General features: G+C 36.1%; 1 protein-coding gene across 9 annotated transcripts in view; it reads left to right on the top strand.

Moving 5' to 3' along the window:
• The window catches only part of LOC125645422 (1-phosphatidylinositol 3-phosphate 5-kinase-like), a 70,245-nt gene that overhangs the window by 11,247 nt on the left and 33,258 nt on the right, over positions 1–25,740 (top strand). For 8 of the 9 annotated variants that reach the window (XM_056142392.1, XM_056142401.1, XM_056142396.1 and 5 more), the window contains 10 exons: positions 276–465; positions 2,251–2,428; positions 3,828–3,918; positions 4,621–4,778; positions 5,194–5,305; positions 5,409–5,520; positions 6,501–6,599; positions 7,749–7,826; positions 21,354–21,477; positions 24,576–24,756. In XM_056142392.1, the coding sequence (XP_055998367.1) occupies positions 276–465; positions 2,251–2,428; positions 3,828–3,918; positions 4,621–4,778; positions 5,194–5,305; positions 5,409–5,520; positions 6,501–6,599; positions 7,749–7,826; positions 21,354–21,477; positions 24,576–24,756 (1,323 nt within the window). Of the gene's footprint in view, positions 1–275; positions 466–677; positions 689–2,250; positions 2,429–3,827; positions 3,919–4,620; positions 4,779–5,193; positions 5,306–5,408; positions 5,521–6,500; positions 6,600–7,748; positions 7,827–21,353; positions 21,478–24,575; positions 24,757–25,740 lie in introns of those variants that run through there. The other variant, XM_056142402.1, reaches the window with a different exon arrangement.

The raw sequence follows: 25,740 nt of genomic DNA, 5'->3' as shown, positions 1-25,740 counted from the left end.
ATAAGGACTGTGACATTAAGCTGTGTTGTTTGTAGACACCTGAGGTCTGTAAGGACTGTGACATTAAGCTGTGTTGTTTGTAGACACCTGAGGTCTATAAGGACTGTGACATTAAGCTGTGTTGTTTGTAGACACCTGATGTCTATAAGGACTGTGACATTAAGCTGTGTTGTTTGTAGACACCTGATGTCTGTAAGGACTGTGACATTAAGCTGTGTTGTTTGTAGACACCTGATGTCTATAAGGTCAGTGACATTAAGCTGTGTTGTTTGTAGACACCTCAGACCTACAAGGACAGTGACTTTAAGCAGTACTGGATGCCTGACAGCAGTTCCAGGGAGTGTTATGATTGTGGTGACCGTTTCACCACCTTCAGGCGCCGCCATCACTGCCGGGTGTGTGGTCAGATCTTCTGTAGTAAATGCTGTAACCAGGAATTACCAGGACGCATCATTGGGTATAAAGGTACAACATGTTGTCATTTGTATAAAGGTAAAATATGTCATCATTGGGTATAAAGGTAAAATATGTCATCATTGGGTATAAAGGTAAAATGTGTCATCATTGGGCATAAAGGTAAAATGTGTCATCATTGGGTATAAAGGTAAAATGTGTCATCATTGGGCATAAAGGTAAAATGTGTCATCATTGGGTATAAAGGTAAAATGTGTCATCATTGGGTATAAAGGTAAAACACGTCTCATGCAGATTTAATGTTTACCTGTAAGATCTTTGGTTTGCTTGAGTGTTGCTGTAATTTACATGTAAGGGTCATTTATGATTGGTGAATAGTGATCTAATAACAAGAATTTAGCAAATGGTGTTATCATACTTTGATTTAATGTAATCAATCTGATTTGTCAAGAATCATTCAAAAAAACATAATTGTTGCTCGATGTTTTAATATCTCAAATGTAGCAATGGGTATCAATACTTAACAACAGGTGTTTGTATGAAAATTTGGACATGCACACAAATTGTGCGCTTACATTTCCCTGTAGATTACTAGACCACATGATAGACAGTAAAACAGATGTTTTTGACTGTCAATCAACGTTGACGGTTGTAAATAGCAAAGGAGAAGACAGATATTCACATTTTAATGCAATTTCACATTTTGCTTGTCGATATTTGCATACTATTTTTTTTAAATTTTGCTTTTTTGCTTTATGAAATACGTGATAAAATGTTTACACTTGATGTTATGTTTTTATGTCATTCTGTTATGACATCACAATAGAAAGCTTTCTGTTCTGTTAGTGCTTGTTTAACTGCCTCAGACCTCAGTGTTTTACTTTTTTGTATACATCTAATAAATGTAGGACATTCAGTATAATAAAGCAAGTAGTGTATGTTGTTGAGGGTAACGTTGAAAATTTTCTCTCCAAGAAAACCATTGTAAACCGAGGTGCAGCCAGTTTCTCATGGTGAAAATTTTCAATGTTACCCTCAACTACATGCATTATTTATATATTGTCAAATGCAAGGTATTATACAATCTGTAGGTCTGGAGTATATAAGTATTGTGGTATTGTACAATCTGTAGGTCTAGAGTATATAAGTAATATGGTATTGTACAATCTGTAGGTCTGGAGTATATAAGTAATGTGTTATTCTACAATCTGTAGGTCTGGAGTATATAAGTATTGTGGTATTGTACAATCTGTAGGTCTAGAGTATATAAGTAATATGGTATTGTACAATCTGTAGGTCTGGAGTATATAAGTAATGTGTTATTCTACAATCTGTAGGTCTGGAGTATATAAGTATTGTGGTATTGTACAATCTGTAGGTTTGGAGTATATAAGTATTGTGGTATTGTACAATCTGTAGGTCTGGAGTATATAAGTAATGTAGTATTGTACAATCTGTAGGTCTGGAGTATATAAGTATTGTGGTATTGTACAATCTGTAGGTCTGGAGTATATAAGTATTGTGGTATTGTACAATCTGTAGGTCTGGAGTATATAAGTAATGTGGTATTGTACAATCTGTAGGTCTGGAGTATATAAGTATTGTGGTATTGTACAATCTGTAGGTCTGGAGTATATAAGTATTGTGGTATTGTACAATCTGTAGGTCTGGAGTATATAAGTATATACAGTATATGCTACCCGAGAGTATATACAGATTGTACAATGCCACAATACTTATTGTAAGTATTGTACAATCTGTAGGTCTGGAGTATATAAGTATTGTGGTATTGTACAATCTGTAGGTCTGGAGTATATAAGTATTGTGGTATTGTAGGCGGCATCAGGGTGTGCACATACTGTGGCAAGGTGGCCCTGAGTGCCTTACAGACCGAGCCCACGGGAAACATGCATGTAGACAGTGATGACCTGGGCAACTCTACAGAACTAGAACAATCCTCACATCAGATCTGGGGCACCAAAGGGAGGTTATCCACAGATTTCGGCTCATCTAGGTAAGTACTCAGACCTAAGGAACCAAAGGGAGATTATTCTAAAATCTAAGATTACACTTGAACTATGTGGGTTGTCTGTAGGACTGTTGGACTCTGCTCATACCTTTTGAACTAACTGACAAGTCTTAAAGAAGATTACTGGGTGTATTTTGTTTAAGTAAGTAGAATGTTCACCATTGTCTGAGATATAACTTGAAAATCCTATAAATGAATAGAAATCAGTGATGTCATAATGGCTGACTTCCTTTAAAACATGGATAACAATATAAATATCAGCAATATTTGTCTATTCATTTAAAAATTCATCGCCTAGCTGAGAAGCTCAGTAGGTTAATATGTCAACTGTTGAACTGCTGAACCACAGGTTCAAGTCCAGTAGGGGTTTTCAATTTTTTTTTTCCAGATTGCTTTCTACTAAAACTGCATTTTTAACTGAATAAAGTATTTTTGAAAGTTTTCAAAGTCAAGATATTGTTGTACATATCCGCCACTTTTCATCCATATGAAATTTTTCTGGTGTAGTTTTCCTCCTTTAGGAATATCTCTCGTCCCATTTGTTATCTTTGTATTTGTTATTTGCAGCCATTAATTCTGATGTAACTGTTTTCAAACTGAGTTTTAGTGGTCATGCATTAGCAGAGCTGGTAAAGGAAATGTTTGTGACTGTTTGATTTAAAGGCAGCAAATAACAGAAGAGGAGAGCGTTGTTCTCTTTCGGTTTTAATATATTGTTTAGCATTGTAACCCTCAAAGCATTCCATATATTACCTGACCAAATGATCATGGAGGAATACCCGAGTAGTTTGTGACTGTTTATGCTTATTTAAAAGTAGGCAATTTCAAATTGTAAGCCAGTCTAAATACAAAATAATTTGCATTAAAACACTATTAAACTTGTTTTATGAGTGTTTACACTGAATATTTCTATGAATGTTTTGCATTTTTAATTGCTCCATTTTACCCTATATGAATTTTTTTAACCTTTGTGAAATTAGGCATATCTATAACAATTTTATTTGATTACAAGTACTCTTCTCTGATAAAACTACGAAAGTGCTGGAATATTTTTGTGCCGCTATGTCTTGCCAGGTCCAATATGACAATATCGGATATAAATCAATGCATTTCTTTCCTCAATTTTTAAAAATATTTTTACTGGTCATTTTAGAATAGTTCCAATCATGTTATATATTTTTAAGGGTATGATGTCAGAGTTTCATTAAATGGCACTTGTCCACAGACTTTGAAGACAACCTGCATATTGAAGAATTGTATTTTATATTCTCTTCTAATAAAGAATCACACTTTGTCAGTCTTGCTGTCTGTGTGTTCATATAGCTATATTTTGTGTGGAGAATATGATGTAAACATGCTGATTTTGTTGTGTTTTGTTTGATAGGGGTCTGATGAATCGCAGCATCACCAGTCAGGATTCTGTGGCAGATTTTTGTCCGGAACATATTGATGCCATTGATCCAAAAATCCTTGTGGTATGAATAATAAAATCATTAAGAAACAAACTTATATATATTAATTTGAGCAGAGGATCGTGGAATGGTTTAGTGTTTAGTTTAGAATCTTCATACTGTGTTTGTGATAGTCGGTATGATAGATATCATACAGATAGATCTGCCTGGTAAAATTTGTTATGATCCAATGAAGTCCTTCCTAAATAGTACGATACATAAGCTGCAATAATGTAGCCCTCCCCAGAGAGTGCTACATTATTTCAGCTAATGGTACATGTGTAGCTTAATTTGACTAGTGCCTGATGGATATTCACATAAACATCTAAACATCATTTGGGCTGTTCCGAGCAAAGAGGGCCCTTTTAAAAGTAATTTAGTGTTAAAGTATTAAATATAGAGCACTATCCCTCAAAATATTAGAGTAATATTGATTGCCGTTAATATATTACATTCATTCAAAGATTTCAACTAATTGGTGATTGGTAATCATGACGTCTTTCTTTACAAATATGCACACACAAAAATTGATGTCGTGTTTTATCATTATGATGTTTTAAAACATTGTTGGATAAGATAAGAATCTTTTTTGCTAGGAATGACTCAATTTACACCATCAGAATGTTAATGATGAACATTATACAGCCTCTGTGACACAAAGATATTTTTACACTGACTTAATTGATTGCCTATCAACAAACATCCCAGCATTTGTTCATGTTTTAGGATTCGGCTCAGTTGAGAGAGCTCTGGAGGAAGCTCCTGGACCCCCTGTCTGGAGTAGAGATGCAGAGTCATCGTGTCAAACTTAGTACATACAAAAACTGTATCAGTGGAAATCGTGTGGTGGACTGGCTTCTGAAGACGGACAAAGTCGCTCAGAGGTAAAAACAAGTCAAGTATATAGATTTAGTATAAGAATAGAATCTCTCATGTTCCTCTGACAGACTTTGTAACAGATATAAGAATGGAACCTCTATATGAAATATAAGAATGGAACCTCTATATGAAATATAAGAATGTGACCTTTATATGAAATATAAGAATGGAACCTCTACATGAAATATAAGAATGGAACCTCTACATGAAACATAAGAATGGAACCTTTACATGAAATATAAGAATGGAACCTCTATATGAAATATAAGAATGGAACCTCTACATGAAATATAAGAATGGGACCTCTACATGAAATATAAGAATGGAACCTCTACATGAAATATAAGAATGGGACCTCTACATGAAATAGAAACCTCGTGGTGTGTCTCTCTGACTGTCTATTATTATTGTTTTTTCCAGACTGCAGGCTGTAGCAATAGGACAAGCCCTTTTAGATGCTGGATTTCTGGAAACCATTGCTGGACAACCCAAGGTCTTCCATGATGACTTCACACTGTACAAGCCTTCAGAGGTATGTTTTCTCTTTATGTGAAGTTAACAGCAGGGAAAGGGGGCGTTGTCACAAAATTTAAGAAGCTGGGTTGATTAGAAATGGTTTGATTCATCTTTACCAGGCTTCCCCAGTTGATCCACCAAAGACTGAAATGACAGATGTTGAATCCACAGAACAGAGTACAGAGCCGGAGTGGTTCAAATCCATCCAGACAGATGCTTCCTTAGAGGAATGTAAGTCATGATCCAGTTATGACAATATGTCTGTAGACTTAGTCATGGTCTAGTGATGACAATATGTCTGTAGACAGAGTCATGGTCTAGTGATGACAATATGTCTGTACACAGAGTCATGGTCTAGTGATGACAATATGTCTGTACACAGAGTCATGGTCCAGTGATGACAATATGTCTGTACACAGAGTCATGGTCCAGTGATGACAATATGTCTGTAGACAGAGTCATGATCCAGTTATGACAATATGTCTGTAGACTTAGTCATGGTCTAGTGATGACAATATGTCTGTAGACAGAGTCATGGTCTAGTGATGACAATATGTCTGTACACAGAGTCATGGTCCAGTGATGACAATATGTCTGTACACAGAGTCATGATCCAGTTATGACAATATGTCTGTAGACTTAGTCATGGTCTAGTGATGACAATATGTCTGTAGACAGAGTCATGGTCTAGTGATGACAATATGTCTGTACACAGAGTCATGGTCTAGTGATGACAATATGTCTGTAGACAGAGTCATGGTCCAGTGATGACAATATGTCTGTACACAGAGTCATGGTCCAGTGATGACAATATGTCTGTAGACAGAGTCATGGTCCAGTGATGACAATATGTCTGTACACAGAGTCATGATCTAGTGATGACAATGTCTGTACACAGAGTCATGGTCTAGTGATGACAATATGTCTGTACACAGAGTCATGATCCAGTTACAGTGATACAAAAAAATATAAGGGTATGAAAATTCTAAAAAATATACACAGTTGCTGTGTTAGCTCTGATGATTATGGGTTCAAAGGTAATCCAGATTTTCAAATTAATCTGTAAATGTGTTAATTATATCTCATATTATCTATGGTGTTCAGTTGTTCCTTTGTACAAAACAGAAATACTTACTAAAATTGATATTGGAATGCGAACTTCTTGCTGCGATAGTTTCCCCAGAATCTTTAATTTCTCCATTTCTGCCCAGTTTCAGCCTCTGAGGATTTTGGGGAATCCAGGGAGATGAGGAAGACAAAGAGTTCCTTCATAACGAGTCAGGATAGCAAAAGCAGTGGATCGAGACAAGGTACAGGTGCAGAAGATATAGAATTGTAATTTTCCGCTTCGGTGAGATTTGTTTGCAAGAGTAAAAAGCCTCGTCATGATTTACATCGCTTAGCAATACCATATAACAGGTTTTTTTTTTTCCATTTTCCAATTTCTTGCAGAATTTTGTGGTCGGGATAAATTCGTAAAAATTAGCATCGTAAATATTTCCAATAATAATAAGTCAGATAAACCCTTAGATGTGCTGATTCTGTAACCTGAAAGCCTTAGTCATTATATACCTGGTTGCATGTGTAATTCATTTACAGATATGGTTATGATCACAGATATTTAAATTTTTTGGACCTCACTTGAGTTCATTATGGTATTTAATAAATCACCAAATTAAAGCTCTCATGGACTGTCCAAAAGATGCACAGATTGCATGAAATTCAGATCTTGAACAGAGGGAAATCGTGTTCTGCTTATACAGAGTACAACTGCAATAATAGTGCAGGCAAATTACCTGTGTGAATTAAAAAACAACATATACATCTGCATTGAATGGGATAAGTCAACTTTGGTAAAACCCAAGGAAGAAATCATCTGAGCCGGCCATACTGCACAGATGTGTAAGGTTGTAAACAAGCCATGCAGAAGAAAGTGTTACTATTCCTTAGTGAGCAGTTTGTAGAGTGACACTGGCCAGATGATGTAATTAGAATTGGGTAGATTTTATATAGTTATAACAGAAGTGTAATTCTGATTGGTGATCAGTTGCCTTCCATAGCTTTACACCACATTTGCATTCAACTGTAAAAATTAAAAATGCAGAAATTGAAAGACTACCTTTTAAGACCCATATTGAAAAATTTCCATCTGCAGAAAGTCCTGTTGTATGATATAAATAAACTAAATATCTGGTAGAAATTTTCAGCTTATGTAAACCCAGAGTTTAAAAAATAAGAATACAGAATATTTACAAAATACAAGTCTCTTTTGTATTATTTTTTGCAACAAATAACCCAGACGTAGAATTGATGATAACAAAACAATTATGGAGCATCCTGTCATCTAGATCAAAGCACAGGTGACACTGTGCATTGCAGCCTCTAAAACACATTTTTACAATATAAATGTGAATTTCATTACAAAACAATTCTTGAACATATTGACTTTCTATTTTCAGAAAGTGACAATGTTGACTTTGAGCCTCTGCCTAGAACAGACCTGGATGGACTGGGTGGCCAGGATGATTTGATCGCTGGTAATTATGTTCCCCAAACAAAGTTTGGGAACATATTGGTTTTACGCTGTTTCTTATTATTAAGGTCTTCCGTCTCCTGCGGAAGACCTTACTATTATTGTTCGCGTTCTTCTTCTTCATTAAGGTCTTCCGTCTCCTGCGGAAGACCTTACTATTATTGTTCGCGTTCTTCTTCTTCATTATTATTATTATTATTTTCCTTGGTAGTACACGCGTTTTTCTCAGCCATTTCTCGATCGATTTTCACGAAATTTTCAGGAAAGATGTCTTTTGGTGACGAGACTTTGCTTGCAAAATTTCGTGCTTGACGTCACTTCCGGTCAGGAGTTATTTCTCTTTTAGTGACTTTTTGAAGGGCCTTGTTGTCCACACATCTCCTCCGTTAGTTTTGAAGCTAGAGTCTTGAGATTTCTACACAAGATAGAGTAAACATTTTAGAAGATTTGTGGGGGATTCAATTTTACCGGAGGCGATTTGCCTAAAGGCTGGCCTGGACCTGAAAAAATGGATGCCAAAATTTTTCGCCGATTTCGGCGATTTTTGACCTTTCATCTCCAATATCTTTTTTCTTGCAAATATTTTGTTAAGACATGTAGAACAAAAGTTGTGCACATTTACGAGATCTTTTCGAAAATATCAAGATTTAGGGGCTAGCCCCTTAAATTAGGGATCTAGAAGGGCTCAAAGTCTAGATCAAATATCTCAAAAATCGTTAATATTTTGGTATAAGTCAAAGAACAAAAAATGTTCATCTCAACAATCCAAATCTATTCATATAAAAATTTAGGTCATATGTTACGTAATAAGGGATTTTAAGGGCCAAAACCATAAAATTTTTACCCCTTGTATCTCGAAAACGACAAATATTTTGAAAAGCAATAAAGAACAAAAGTTGTTCAGAATGATGATCTGAACAATATGCATATTTCGTTTTTTCCCTATGTGGCCCCGTTAGGGAGCTACAGTTTGGCCCCTAAAAATTACTTCTAGAAATAACTCGAGAACGGTAAAGAATTTCTAAATACTTGTTGAACAAAAAATGTTTGAAATGTCATGACCTTTCTTACGATATCAAGCAAAAGGGGCTGACCCTTTAAATTAGGGGCTCAGAAGGGTCCAAAGGTTTATGAGAATATCTCAGAAACTATTAATATTTTGTAATAAGTCATTGAAGCGGAAATGTTCATCTAAACGAGCTTGTTCTTATCAAATCAAAAAGTAGGTCATATGTTACGTAATAAGGGATTTTAAGGGCCAAAATCATAAATAATTGACGCCTCATATCTTGAAAACGACAAATATTTTGAAAAGCATCATTGAACAAAAGTTGTTCAGAATGATAATCTAAACAATATGTACATTTCGTTTTTTCCCTATGTGGCCCCGTTAGGGAGCTACAGTTTGGCCCCTAAATATTTCTTGTAGAGATAACTCGAGAACGGTAAAGAATTTCTAAATACTTGTTGAGCAAAAAATGTTTAAAATGACAAGGCCTTTCTTACGATATCAAGCAAAACGGGCTGGCCCTTTAAATTAGGGGTTCAGAAGGGTCCAAATGTTTTTGAGAATATCTCAGAAACTATTAATATTTTATAATAAGTTGTAGAAGCGGAAATGTTCATCTCAACGAGCTTGATCTTATCAAATCAAAAAGTAGGTCATATGTTACGTAATTAGAGATTTTAAGGGCCAAAATCGTAAATATTTGACGCCTCATATCTTTAAAACGACATATTTATTGAAAAGCATTATTGAACAAAAGTTGTTCAATGTGTCATAACCTATCGATCAATATCAAAAAATGGGTCTGTGGGCCTCATGGCTCGCCTGTAGAGTCGATTTTTGTCGATATCAGTCGATTTCAAAAACTTGTAACTGGTAAATATTTTGTAAGGACATATTGAACAAAAGTTGTTCAGTTTATCGAGATCTATCGATTGATATCAAGAAATAGACCTATGGTCCTAATGGCTCGCCTGTAGAGTCGATTTTTTGTCGATATCGGTCGATCTCAATAACTTTTTACAGGTAAATATTTTGTAAAGACATATAGAACTAAAGTTGTTGAGTCTATAGAGGGCTAACAAATGACATCAAGAAATAGGCCCGCGGGCCTTATGGCTCGCCTGGAGAGTCGAATTTCAAACGAATTTCACCGCAACTTTGCTTCAGAAGCTTATGATATGAAAAATTGATTATATCTAAAGTGTCTTAAAGTCGGAAACTAAATTGGGACTCATTTGTCTTTTTTTTTTTTTTTTAACTCCGAGTGCATCAACAAATCGGACGGAAGACCTACTCGTTGCTCGCAACGAGATCGTGTCTAGTTATTATTATTATTCTTTCTTTCTTCTTGGGACTTTTTTGTCCACGAGTGTTCTCAGAAACTACTCAAGGGATCAATATGAAACCTTTTTAGGATGATAGTATAGCATATGTAGATGTGCGGAACGAATGTCATTTTGTCTGAAAATGCATGCATGTGCATGCACGTGCATTGGATTTTTTGTTTACAAACTTTGGAATCAGTCTAACTTTTTTATTTTTCAATGAAATCGTTTGCTATTTATATCGTAGGTATAACTTGGGACCCTTAACTGTTTGGCATCGTCAAAATTTCAATTCTGCACGCGCATGCACGTGTGCTTCAATTTGATTGGATAATACAAAACCGTTTATAACATTCATGCCTATTAAGGAAATTTAATGATATTTACAGGATAGGTAGACATGCCAAATATCTACAGATCGATGTAATAAAAATTGCAAACGCGCATGCGCACGCACGTGTATTGTCTTTTGAAGGTTCAATTCTTTCAATGACCATAACTTTTTTGTTTTTTGTCAAAATCTTTTCAAACTTGTATTGTGTATGTATCTTGATATTCTTAACAAAAGTTTATAGTCATAATTACCATCCGGCACGTGCATGCACGTGTGCTAAATTGTGATTGGACGATTTTCAAATCGCCATAACTTTCTTATAAATGATGGAAACAATATGAAATTTATACTGTAGGTATATCTATCAAATGTCTATTGAATGACATCAACATTGATGCTGAGTCATGCTCACGTGCTCGTGTATGCACGTGCATATCTTTTCTTTCATTTTTCGGGTACTAAAATGGTTATAACTATTGAATTAAAAACTCAAATGAATTCAAATTTACCCTGAAGATCTATGATATGAATGTCTATGAAATGGTGTCAACAAATTTTCCATTATCAAAATCGCGTGCCCGTGAATGTGCGTGCATTGTAATTTTTGACGTCTAAATTTAAGTATTGGTCTATAACATTTTTAAATTGCAATGAATAGGATTGAAATCTAGGTTGCAGGTATGTTTTGGGCCTCTCAATTTATTAATAGTGTCAAAATCACTTCCCTGCACGCGCATGCACGTGCGCTTAATTCTGATTGGACGATTTTGAATTCTCAACAACTTTCTTATGAGTGAAGCAATCAATACCAAATTTATATAGTAAGTATATTGTTAAAATGTCTATTGATTAGCATCAACAAAATTGCTGTGTCGTACTCACGCGCACGTGTATGCACGTGCATTGATTTCGGTCTTTGTAGGTTTGAGTTGCCGTTAATTTCTCGTTATTCATTGAACTGTTGTGAAACTTCTCTTGTACTCATATGGTAAGACTTCTAATGTATCGAGATGGTCGAATTATTTATATGCACGTACGTGCACGTGCACAAAACTTTCATATCTTTATAACTGATTTGAACTAGTATGAAATGGACTGAACGTTATAATATACTTATATATTCACATACTACACAGTTTGCAATGGTCAAAACAACTTGTACTGAAATAAATGTCACCACTTACTAAATGGGGGAATGTTTGGGGAACATGTGTAACGGTCCCCGTTACAATAAGTACTAGTTATTATTATTATTATTCTTTCTTTATTCTTGTCACCCTTTTTTGTCCACGAGTGTTCTCGGAAACTACTGAAGGGATCAAGATGAAACCTTTTTAGGATGATAGAATACTCTATGTAGATGTGCGGAACGAACGTCATTTTGTCTGAAAATGCATGCATGTGCATGCACGTGCATTGGATTTTTTGTTTACAAACTTTGGAATTCGTCTAACTTTTTTATTTTTCAATGAAATCGTTTGATATTTATATTGCTGGTATAACTTGAGACCCTTAACCGTTTGGCATCGTCAAAATTTCAATTCTGCATGCGCATGCACGTGTGCTTCAATTTGATTGGATAATACAAAACCGTTTATAACTTTCATGTAAATTAAGACAATTTGATGAAATTTACAGGATAGGTAAAGATTTTAAATATCTACAAATTTATGTTATAAAAATTGAAAACGCGCATGCGCACGCACGTGCATTGACATTTGAATATTCAATTAATTCAATGACCATAACTTTTTTGTTTTTTGTCAAAATCTTTTCAAACTTGTATTGTGTATGTATCTTGATATTCTTAACAAATGAGTACAGTCATAATAACTATCCGGCACATGCATGCACGTGTGCTAAATTCTGATTGGACGATTTTCAAATCGCCATAACTTTCTTATAAATGATGGAAACAATATGAAATTTATACTGTAAGTATATCTATCAAATGTCTATTGAATGACATCAACATTGATGCTGGGTCGTACTCATGTGCGCGTGTATGCACGTGCATAGCTTTTGTTTCATTTTTTGGGTACTAAAATGGTCATAACTCTTGAATTAAAAACTCAAATGAATTCAAATTTACCCTGAGGATCTATGATATGAATGCCTATGAAATGGTGTCAACAAATTTTCCATAATCAAAATTGCGTGCGCGTGAATGCGCATGCATTGTAATTTTTGACGTCTAAATTTAAGTATTGGTCTATAACATTTTTAGATTGCAATGAATAGGTTTGAAATTTAGGTTTCAGGTATCTTTGGTACCTTTCAATTTATTATTAGGGTCAAAATCACTTTCCTGCACGCGCATGCACGTGCGCTTAATTCTGATTGGACGATTTTGAAATCCCAATAACTTTCTTATGAGTGAAGCAATCGATACCAAATTCGTATAGTAAGTATATTCTTCAAATGTCTATTGAATAGCATCAACAAAATTACTGTGTCTTACTCACGAGCACGTGTATGCACGTGCATTGATTTCGGTCTTTGTAGTTTTGAGTTGCCGTTAATTTCTCGTTTTTCATTGAACTGTTGTGAAACTTCTCTTGTACTCATATGGTAAGACTTCTAATGTATCGAGATGGTCGAATTATTTATATGCACGTGCATGCACGTATGTGCACGTGCACAAAACTCTCAGATCTTTATAACTGATTTGAACTAGTATGAAATGGACTGAACGTTATAAGATAGTTATATATTCACATGCTACACAGTTTGCAAAGGTCAAAACAACTTGTACTGAAATAAATGTCACCACTTACTAAATGGGGGAATGTTTGGGGAACATCTGTAACGGTCCCCGTTACAATAAGTACTAGTTAAGTTTTTGTATTTCCTCTCTTGCTTATTTGGTGAATCAGCCTTGTTCACCACACGTTACCATGGTTACTGTGAGTAGTGAATGTTAAAAGTGGTTACGACTATCATTCACTTCCATGCACCAGATGGTATTTGCACGATCTTGCCTTGTGAGATTTGTACTATCTCGCTTTGTTGGATTTATCAGCATGACTTGATTTTTGCAAACAATTGATAATGCATTCCAGAATAAAAAAGGAAATTCCAGGAGTACTTTTTCTGGGTTTTAGAGCAAATCTGTCATAGGGTAAACGAATTAAGATAGAGGAATGTTCTCCTATCTCAAATGTTGATGTAGTAACATTACTCTATCCTCTGTGGATCTTATTGCTCAAAATCTCTGATAGAGGAATGTTCTCCTATCTCCAATGATGATGTAGTAACATTACTCTATCTTCTGTGGAACCTATAATAGAGGAATGTTCTCCTATCTCAATGCTGATGTAGTAACATTACTCTATCCTCTGTGGATCTTATTGCTCAAAATCTCTGATAGAGGAATGTTCTCCTATCTCCAATGATGATGTAGTAACATTACTCTATCTTCAATGATCTTGTTGCTCAAAATCTCTGATAGAGGAATATTCTCCTATCGCAAATGCTGATGGAGTAACATTACTCTATCTTCTATGGATCTTATTGCTCAAAATCTCTGATAGAGGAATATTCTCCTATCTCCAATGATGGTGTAATAACATTACTTTATCCTCTGTGGATCTTATTGCTCAAAATATCTGATAGAGGAATGTTATCCTATCTCCAATGATGATGTAGTAACATTACTCTATCTTCTGTGGAACCTATGATAGAGGAATGTTCTCCTATCTCAATGCTGATGTAGTAACATTACTCTATCCTCTGTGGATCTTATTGCTCAAAATCTCTGATAGAGGAATGTTCTCCTATCTCCAATGATGATGTAGTAACATTACTCTATCTTCTATGGATCTTATTGCTCAAAATCTCTGATAGAGGAATATTCTCCTATCGCAAATGCTGATGGAGTAACATTACTCTATCTTCTATGGATCTTATTGCTCAAAATCTCTGATAGAGGAATATGAGATTTTTAGGTCACCTGAATCATTCAGGTGACCTATTGCTATCTGTTTTTGTCCGTCGTGGTGCGTCGTGTGTTAACATTTGAACATTTTCAGCTTCTTCTCTGAAACCCCTGAACCAATTTCAACCAATTTTGGCATATAGCATATGTGGGTGGAGGGGAACAAAAATTGTGAAATTTGTGGTCCCTGCCCACCTGGGGCCTGAGGGGTGGGGCAAAAACCATCAAAATGAGTGTAATTTTAAAAAATCTTCTTCTTTACTCCTGGACATCAAGAAGCCAAACTGTGGGCATAATTATAATGAGCGTTGAGCCCTCTACCAAAATTGTGAAATTCATGGCCCCTGGGGCAGGGGTTCTAGTGTTAGGGTGGGGCTCTATTGGTCATATAGTGAAAATGTAGAAATTCTTTGAAAATCTTCTTCTCTGTCTCTGGGTATTAAGTAGACAAACTAATAGCATGGTAATGATAAGCAAGGATGCCTCTTTAAAAATTGTGAAATTCATGGCCCCTGGATCAGGGGTTCTGGTGTGTTAGGGTGGGGCTCTATTGGTCATATAGTGAAAATGTAGAAATTCTTTGAAAATCTTCTTCTCTGTCTCTGGGTATTAAGTAGACAAACTAATAGCATGGTAATGATGAGCAAGGATGCCTCTTTAAAAATTGTGAAATTCATGGCCCCTGGATCAGGGGTTCTGGTGCTAGGGTGGGGCTCTATAAGTCATAAAGTGAAAATGCATTATTTCTTTGAAAATCTTCTTCTCTGTCCTTGGGTATTAAGTAGACAAACCAATAGCATGGTTATGATGAGCAAGGATGCCTCTTTCAAAATTGTGAAATTCATGGCCCCTGGGTCAGGGGTTCTGGTATTAGGGTGGGGCCCTATTGATCATATAGTGAAAATGCATTTTATTTCTTTGAAAATCTTCTCCTCTGCTGCTGGGTATTAAGTAGACAAACTAATAGTATGATAATGATGATCAAGGATGCTTCTTTCAAAACTGAAATTTATGGCCCCTGGGTCAGGGGTTCTGGTGCAAAGGCGGGGCTGATTGATTATATAGTGAAAATGCAATATTTCTTTGAAAATCTTCTGTTTTTGTCCTTCGTCGTGCGTCAACATTTGAACATTTTCAGCTTCTTCTCTGAAACCCCTGAACCAATTTCAACCAATTTTGGCATATAGCATCTGTGGGTGGAGGGGAACAAAAATTGTGAAATTCGTGGTCCCTGCCCCCCTGGGGCCTGAGGGGTGGGGCAAAAACCATCAAAATGAGTGTGATTTTAAAAAATCTTCTAAAATGACACATGTACTTCATGACCACATAGCTATTCAATGTTTCTTCCATCCAAAAGTAAAATTCTTATATTTAAACACAAACCTAATTCAAACATTGGAAGGTTGTTACATGATACTCAGGTGACCTATAAGGCCCCTAGGCCTCTTGTTGTGGAAACAACATCATAATACCAGGTGAATGTGACATCATTGATACAAGACTTCCCAGATATATGCCTCTATTAAGAACAACTAAATGGCCAAGAGTAACAATAGAGTAATGTCAAGTTTATTGACTGAATTTTAAAGATATGTAAATTTGGGGCCGATCTGCACCCTTAGAGCCCCTAGCTCAAGCACCGTCCTTAGATGTGTAAAGTGTTTTAGCTATATCTATTGTATATTTCATCGTGCTGATTTATAGATTTTGTTTGCCCAACTATCTATTTTGTATTGCTTGTAGGAGTTATGAGATTGATCACTGTTCGTTATCTTCACCTTGCATTTGTAACACTGTGTTAAATGTGTGCAGTGCAACATTTTGAAGTGTGACAGTAGTAGTTCATCTGATATAATGTAATGCTGTAATGATATCTTTTGTTATTGTTTACACCGGATGTTGACTCGCATATTGCATGAGCATGCTTGTCTAGTTCTAGATAAGGGGGATTGCACCAAAGGCAACATGTAATCAAATCACTGTATAACGTGGAAAAAAAGTACTTACTCATATATCATTGGTAAATCCAGATTTTATTTTTTAATTAAATATAATCACATTCCTTTAAAAAATTTGCTAACTTTATAAGAATAACTCATTAGGACTGTTCAGTCTGATCGCTGTTTCAGAGTTTTGAAGGATTGCTGGTACCTTTTCTAGAATAATGTCAAGCATGATGTTTTTCTGATCAAGCAACAATATCCTAGGCCAGTGTAAATCCCATTGTCTCTCACTAATGATGACAAATGTCCAATTGATCAACCATCACTTTAAAATTACTCTCAATCTGGACTCTTACGTGTGAACATTACAACGTCAAAAGAGACAATCACAGACAGTAGGTCTCCAAATATCATAATGGACAAAGTGTTTCTTAATAATCCTTCAATGCACATGTCCTCCATTGCACAGCTACAATTTCCCCCCAAATTCTTCTCATAATTGAAAGGTACCAAGAGGAAAATCATAAGTATTAGTATATCATATACACCAATATTTGTGTATATTATCAAAAAACTATATGTTTTAAAAGACATGGATAAAACAATGATGAATTCATTTTGTAGTTCGTAGGGTGAAGTTTTGTTAAAGTAAAAACATATCCTTTCAGTGCCTCACAGATTGAACAGAGTGGTAGAAAAATGCAGGAAAACTTTAGTTTATTTTGATAAATCATGCCAGTTCCCTGTTCAAAATATCGTCTGCTACAGAGCAGTGTAGAGTCAAGCATCAGACTGCTGCTTATTCTGATAACACTGCTAAGCCCTGTCCTCTTGCCATATATATTGCTGTAGGGGTGTAAATTTTTCTAGGTTACTCCCGGCCTTTAAGATGGCCTTATCTCCCCCTCTATCCAAGCTAGACTTCAGAGTTAGAGTAAGTAATCATTTTCTCAGACATTCAATCACATCATTTTTACATATACAATTGTACCTTGGGAACTCAAAATCTAATAATATGCTAGTGAAGATTAGAATGATCAAGCCACCTTTGTGAATCTATAAATATATCATCATCCTGCAGTTGTTGTGCCTATCAGCTCTACACAAATTGATAACATAAATTAATCACAGTGGGCTAGCTGGTGGCTGTGTCAATGTGCCTTAGATTTCAGGTCAAATGTTGAAATCTGAACATCTTAGCTGTTGCTGTGTAAACAGGCTAATAATATGTGATTTCTTTTTTCCTAAAAAGTTGTAACTATGCATGTATCATGATTGATTTGTACTGTAATCACAGATCATTCATATTAATTGTAAAAATACATAATTATATTAAATCTTTATTTGATAAAAAAAAAAAAGCATCAGATATACAAATGTAGTAAAAACACATTGACAAAAGTAATAGTTCTTGTTTTGATCTATTAGAATTAAACCAGTGTCGGAATCTGTAAAAGCTGTTTATAACTGTGTCACACCTACAATATGTATGTGTGTGGAATGATCAGTTCTGTGTCACACCTACAATATGTATGTGTGTGGAATGATCAGTTCTGAGGTATATGTAAATTATGTACTATTTATACCAGGGCTTGAAGCTAACTTTTTATGTCACCAGTCCAGCCGGACTGATGGGGTATAATTTTAACCAGTCCGCAGAAAAAATTACCAGTCCAACAGAGTTTTCCTGAAATAATCAAATATATTTTGTTGATATCATTAAAATGAAATTTAACTCATTATGCCTTAGACAATATTGTAACACATCGAAGCATGCGAAATGTGTATGGAATTTCATATTAAGTATATTTTCCAAAATGATGCTTTAGAAAATTAACCAGTCCCATCGGACTGACTAAAACAAATGCCGGTCAGTCTGCCAGACTTTTAGCCAGTCACAGACTGACGAACATATCTTAATTTCGAGCCCTGTATACCATGAAACCAAATACAACTGTGTTTTCAAAACTGTTTTATAATTGCATTATTGCAAGAATTAGTAACATTATACACGTAATGACCTCTATATGTTCTAAGATTCTTCAAGATGGATACTACATACATGTATATATACATGTATATATAATATGCAACCTATAAGAATATTCATGATGGATTTGATACATTGATATGCATTCAATTATCAGCCTGTTGTCAAACTGATAACTTTGATAATGTGATTCTTCTCTCTCTCTCTCTCTCTCTCTCTCTCTCTCTCTCTCTCTCTCTCCACCATTGATAAAAAGTAAAATTCTTGAGGGGACAGAAGATATCACGTTCCTTTATAACTTATAAACACATCACATTTATATTATTGTAATTTTCCTGTCATATTTGAAAATCGTAAATAAATTGGTAATGTAAATTGTAACTATATTTTCATGAAATCCGAATTGGATGATGCATGTGACAAAATTATTAGTCTAAGGAATTGAAATTATATTATGAAAGAAATCCAGAGCATTCATCCACATGCAGGCACCTGAAGCATGGATACTACTTACATCCTCCCCCACTTTATAAATAATTTTTTGTGGCGATAATTTCTCTGATTCCCTGTCTACCTCATCCTTCTTTCAATATTCTATGTAATTAATTGTTTCATACTTTTGTAAGCTTTAGAGATTGGCCTTCTACCATTATGTATTTTATTATACATATATCCTGTTCATTGAATTGACAGAAAGTTTGTGTTAGCAGTATTGCTAAATTGGTTCTTTTACAGCAAGAAGGCATTGTCTTATCACTTAATTTTAGATCCCATTTTCATCAGCTAGTGTAAACAATAGCTTTCGCATTTTGCCGCTCTATTGACCACAGATGGTGTTATACTCTCCAATTAGCAGATATCGCCTCTCCAAATTTTGCATTTTTGTTTTCAATTTTGTTTTCAAAATTATCGGGACGCCGATTGCCGCCCCTTTACCAATGCCCTAATGCATGTATGTGTGTGTGTGTGTGTGTGTGTGTGTGTGTGTGTGTGTTCATAGAAATTCTTTATATCATGATCATTGAGAGAAGATACAGTTTCCTTATCAAATTGATTTTCTTACCAAACAGTTATGAATACAATAGTGTTTAGGATGCCCCTTAACAAGCAACTGTTAAGACAGTGCAGTACATACACAGATAGCATGTGCTTTACAAAGACAATATTAGAGTTTCTAATTATTAAGACTTTTCTGTACAACAAGATCCATAGAAGATAATGTTACTTCATCAACATTGGAAATAGGAGAATATTCCTCTATCAGAGATTTGAGCAATGAGATCCATAGAAGATAAAGTAATGTTACTACATCAGCATTTGAGATAGGAGAACATTCCTCTACCATAGGTTCCACAGAAGATAGAGTAATGTTACTCCATCAACATTTGAGATAGGAGAATATTCCTCAATCATAGGATCCACAGAAGATAGAGTAATGTTACTACATCAACATTTGAGATAGGAGAACATTCCTCTATATGTTACTACATCAACATTTGAGATGGGAGAACATTCCGGTTCTTTAGCGTGCCACACCTACTGTGGCACGGGACATACGTTTTTAAGGTAATCTCCGAGGAACCGTGACATTCACAGCTGATGCCGAGCGTTTGGCGATGGAACTGTCACTACCTATTTTAACGACTTAAGGCTGTGGTCTGCCGTGGCCGGGATTCAAACCCCAGCCTTCCGCATGCAGGGTGAACGCTCTAACCTCTCGGCCACCGCGGTGAGATTTTGAACAATAAGATCCATAGAAGATAGAGTAATGTTACTACATCAGCATTTGAGATAGGAGAACATTCCTCTATCATAGGTTCCACAGAAGATAGAGTAATGTTACTACATCATCATTGGAGATAGGAGAATATTCCTCTATCAGAGATTTTGAGCAATAAGATCCATAGAAGATAGAGTAATGTTACTACATCAGCATTGGAGATAGGAGAACATTCCTCTATCAGAGATTTTGAGCAATAAGATCATTGAAGATAGAGTAATGTTACTACATCATCATTGGAGATAGGAGAACATTCCTCTATCAGAGATTTTGAGCAATAAGATCCACAGAGGATAGAGTAATGTTATTACATCAGCATTGGAGATAGGAGAACATTCCTCTATCAGAGATTTTGAGCAATAAAATCATTGAAGATAGAGTAATGTTACTACATCATCATTGGAGATAGGAGAACATTCCTCTATCAGAGATTTTGAGCAATAAGATCCACAAAGGATAGAGTAATGTTACTACATCATCATTGGAGATAGGAGAATATTCCTCTATCAGAGATTTTGAGCAATAAGATCCATAGAAGATAGAGTAATGTTACTCCATCAGCATTTGCGATAGGAGAATATTCCTCTATCAGAGATTTTGAGCAATAAGATCATTGAAGATAGAGTAATGTTACTACATCATCATTGGAGATAGGAGAACATTCCTCTATCAGAGATTTTGAGCAATAAGATCCATAGAAGATAGAGTAATGTTACTCCATCAGCATTTGAGATAGGAGAATATTCCTCTATCATAGGATCATTGAAGATAGAGTAATGTTACTACATCATCATTGGAGATAGGAGAACATTCCTCTATCAGAGATTTTGAGCAATAAGATCCACAGAGGATAGAGTAATGTTACTACATCAACATTTGAGATAGGAGAACATTCCTCCATCTTCATTCGTTTACCCTATGACAGATTTGCTCTAAAACCCAGAAAAAGTACTCCCGGAATTTCCTTTTTTATTCTGGAATGCATTTGATTTGTTATGCATATACATGTGTATAAAAACTTATTCATGTACAGCTGCAATGTCACAAATTTACATTAGAGTAAAGTTATCACGAATTGAAATTATTTACAGCATGTACATGATGCATTGTAACAGACATGTAACATTGTATCATAGTTCAGAATGGCATGGCAAACAGAATCCATGTGCATCTTTTTCCTTATTAGTATTTATCTAATGGTACATTTCTGTAGGTTCCATGTTTACCAGCTCTCAGACCATCACAGCAGACAAACTAACCAGTATGAACAGAGGGTGGAGACACATCGAGTCCCTCAAGGAGGAGAATGGCGAGAGGGCAGCCTTCATTAAACTCAGGTCTGTGACTGTCAGGGATTCTCTAGACTTATCATGCACCCCATTCATTAAACTCAGGTCTGTGACTGTCGGGGATTCTCTAGACTTATCATGCACCCCATTCATTAAACTCAGGTCTGTGACTGACTGGGATTCTCTAGACTTATCATGCACCCCATTCATTAAACTCAGGTCTGTGACTGTCGGGGATTTTCTAGGCTTATCATGCACCCCATTCATTAAACTCAGGTCTGTGACTGTCGGGGATTCTGTAGGCTTATTATGCACCCCATTCATTAAACTCAGGTCTGTGACTGTCGGGGATTCTCTATGCTTATCATGCACCCCATTCATTAAACTCAGGTCTGTGACTGTCGGGGATTCTCTAGGTTTATTATGCACCCCATTCATTAAACTCAGGTCTGTGACTGTCGGGGATTCTGTAGGCTTATCATGCACCCCATTCATTAAACTCAGGTCTGTGACTGTCGGGGATTCTCTAGGCTTATCATGCACCCCATTCATTAAACTCAGGTCTGTGACTGTCGGGGATTCTGTAGGCTTATTATGCACCCCATTCATTAAACTCAGGTCTGTGACTGTCGGGGATTCTGTAGGCTTATTATGCACCCCATTCATTAAACTCAGGTCTGTGACTGTCGGGGATTCTGTAGGCTTATTATGCACCCCATTCATTAAACTCAGGTCTGTGACTGTCGGGGATTCTGTAGGCTTATTATGCACCCCATTCATTAAACTCAGGTCTGTGACTGACTGGAATTCTCTAGACTTATCATGCACCCCATTCATTAAACTCAGGTCTGTGACTGTCGGGGATTCTCTAGACTTATCATGCACCCCATTCATTAAACTCAGGTCTGTGACTGACTGGGATTCTCTAGACTTATCATGCACCCCATTCATTAAACTCAGGTCTGTGACTGTCAGGGATTCTCTAGGCTTATCATGCACCCCATTCATTAAACTCAGGTCTGTGACTGTCGGGGATTCTGTAGGCTTATTATGCACCCCATTCATTAAACTCAGGTCTGTGACTGTCGGGGATTCTGTAGGCTTATTATGCACCCCATTCATTAAACTCAGGTCTGTGACTGTCGGGGATTCTGTAGGCTTATTATGCACCCCATTCATTAAACTCAGGTCTGTGACTGTCGGGGATTCTGTAGGCTTATTATGCACCCCATTCATTAAACTCAGGTCTGTGACTGACTGGAATTCTCTAGACTTATCATGCACCCCATTCATTAAACTCAGGTCTGTGACTGTCGGGGATTCTCTAGACTTATCATGCACCCCATTCATTAAACTCAGGTCTGTGACTGACTGGGATTCTCTAGACTTATCATGCACCCCATTCATTAAACTCAGGTCTGTGACTGTCAGGGATTCTCTAGGCTTATCATGCACCCCATTCATTAAACTCAGGTCTGTGACTGTCGGGGATTCTGTAGGCTTATTATGCACCCCATTCATTAAACTCAGGTCTGTGACTGTCGGGGATTCTGTAGGCTTATTATGCACCCCATTCATTAAACTCAGGTCTGTGACTGTCGGGGATTCTGTAGGCTTATTATGCACCCCATTCATTAAACTCAGGTCTGTGACTGTCGGGGATTCTGTAGGCTTATTATGCACCCCATTCATTAAACTCAGGTCTGTGACTGTCTGGGATTCTCTAGACTTATTATGCACCTTATTCATTAAACTTAGGTCTGGGACTGTCGGGGATTCTCAAGGTCTATTAGAGTGTGTCATTATCAGGAATTCTCTAAATCTATTAGAGTGTGTCACTATCAGGAATTCTCTAGATCTATTAGAGTGTGTCACTATCAGGAATTCTCTAGGTCTATTAGAGAGTGTCACTATCAGGAATTCTCTAGATCTATTAGAGTGTGTCACTATCAGGAATTCTCTAAATCTATTTGAGTGTGTCACTATCAGGAATTCTCTAGGTCTATTAGAGAGTGTCACTATCAGGAATTCTCTAGGTCTATTAGAGTGTGTTACTATCAGGAATTCTCTAGATCTATTAGAGTGTGTCACTATCAGGAATTCTCTAAATCTATTAGAGTGTGTCACTATCAGGAATTCTCTAAATCTATTAGAGTGTGTCACTATCAGGAATTCTCTAAATCTATTAGAGTGTGTCACTATCAGGAATTCTCTAGGTCTATTAGAGAGTGTCACTATCAGGAATTCTCTAGGTCTATTAGAGAGTGTCACTATCAGGAATTCTCTAGGTCTATTAGAGAGTGTCACTATCAGGAATTCTCTAAATCTATTAGAGTGTGTCACTATCAGGAATTCTCTAAATCTATTAGAGTGTGTCACTATCAGGAATTCTCTAGATCTATTAGAGTGTGTTACTATCAGGAATTCTCTAGGTCTATTAGAGTGTGTCACTATCAGGAATTCTCTAGGTCTATTAGAGAGTGTCACTATCAGGAATTCTCTAGATCTATTAGAGTGTGTCACTATCAGGAATTCTCTAGGTCTATTAGAGAGTGTCACTATCAGGAATTCTCTAAATCTATTAGAGTGTGTCACTATCAGGAATTCTCTAAATCTATTAGAGTGTGTCACTATCAGGAATTCTCTAGATCTATTAGAGTGTGTTACTATCAGGAATTCTCTAGGTCTATTAGAGTGTGTCACTATCAGGAATTCTCTAGGTCTATTAGAGAGTGTCACTATCAGGAATTCTCTAGATCTATTAGAGTGTGTCACTATCAGGAATTCTCTAGATCTATTAGAGTGTGTGACTATCAGGAATTCTCTAGGTCTATTAGAGTGTGTTACTATCAGGAATTCTCTAGACCTATTATGAATGAAACCATTCAGGCATTGAAACTTGAGTCAAAAAACAAACATTTTGCTAATCTTAATAGTACAGTCACACTGATGCTGATGATATACAGGGTCTCCCATGGTTTGTGGTTTTATATGATTTATATTCAATGAGTTTTGCCTTTTCTATCCCTGAGCCTTGGCGAGTTGGATATAAATAATATCTAACCCCAAACCATGGGAGATTCTTTTTATCACATTATAACACCATTTCAGTGTGTACTGATAACTAAGGAGGTACATTTATTTAGGGATGCATACAAAGACCACCTGAGAGATTTGGCCAGTCAGATGTTGACACAGGAGGGATTGTCCAAGTCTTGGCTGGACATCATACTGGGCACTGCTGACCGTATCAGTCGCTATGTCTGCCCAGATGTTAGGGTTGAAAATGACCACATGGACATCAGGAAATATATCAAGTTTAAAAAGGTAATGTAAACCTTTGATGGTCACCTAAGTCACTGAGGTGACCTATTGCTATTGGTCTGCATCTATCATCGTGCGCCGAGAATAGAACATTTTTAACTTCTTGATAACTACCATTCGAATTCTTTTCAAATTTGATATGGAGCATCTTTGGGACAAGGAGGACATACATTTTTAAATTTCTGGACTCCTGCACCCCTGGGGTCTTAGGGATGGGGCAAAATCTACCAAGAATTGACCAATTTTCAAAAATCTTCTTCTCAAGAACTGCACATCTGTAAGAAAAACTAGTTCCATGGTGATGTAGAGCAGAAAGGCCTTTACCAAAATTGTAAATTTCATGATCCCCGGGGTAGAGGTTCTAACTCCAGGTTGGGGCAAAGCTTGGCATATAGTGTTTATGTGTCAAACATTTAAATGACATCTACGTTAATGATATTGATACTACATGTATATTAAAAAAATAAATAGATATTTAAAAGAAACAAGTAGTCCTTTACTAGAATTGTAAATTTCAGGGGCTTTGGTTCCAGGGTGGGGGTCAAAATTATTATAGTGGTTATTGACTTTATCAATGAAAACTAAATGCATATTTAAGAAAAGCAGATAGAAAAGTACCAAAATTGAGAATTTCACAATCACAGGGTTCTGAATTTAGGGCAGATCCAAAATAGTCATAATTAGTGTTAATATGACATATATTCTGTAAAGTCATTCATCAGTATGGGCACTTTCTGGGGCATTTGTGTTTTTTAAAGAACACATGTCTTATATTGCTGATGAATATCGTATAGTGAGTTTTTTGGGCGGGTCTAAATTTTGGCGATTTGCTGTCTCAAAGGTATGCTAATAATTTTAGCGGAATAAAATTTGGCAGACAAGGAAGAGTTATCTCTCTTGCAAATACTGAAGTCACAATTGGGTACATATTTGGCAAGTGAAATTTTGGCGGAAAGCTATCTAACTGTTAAAATCAGCCAAATTTAT

The sequence above is a fragment of the Ostrea edulis genome, chromosome 6 (genome assembly GCF_947568905.1).
Source record: "Ostrea edulis chromosome 6, xbOstEdul1.1, whole genome shotgun sequence".
Classification (NCBI taxonomy): Eukaryota; Metazoa; Mollusca; class Bivalvia; order Ostreida; family Ostreidae; genus Ostrea; species Ostrea edulis.
Note: the sequence above shows the minus strand (reverse complement) of the source record. Positions and strands in the feature narration are given on the sequence as shown.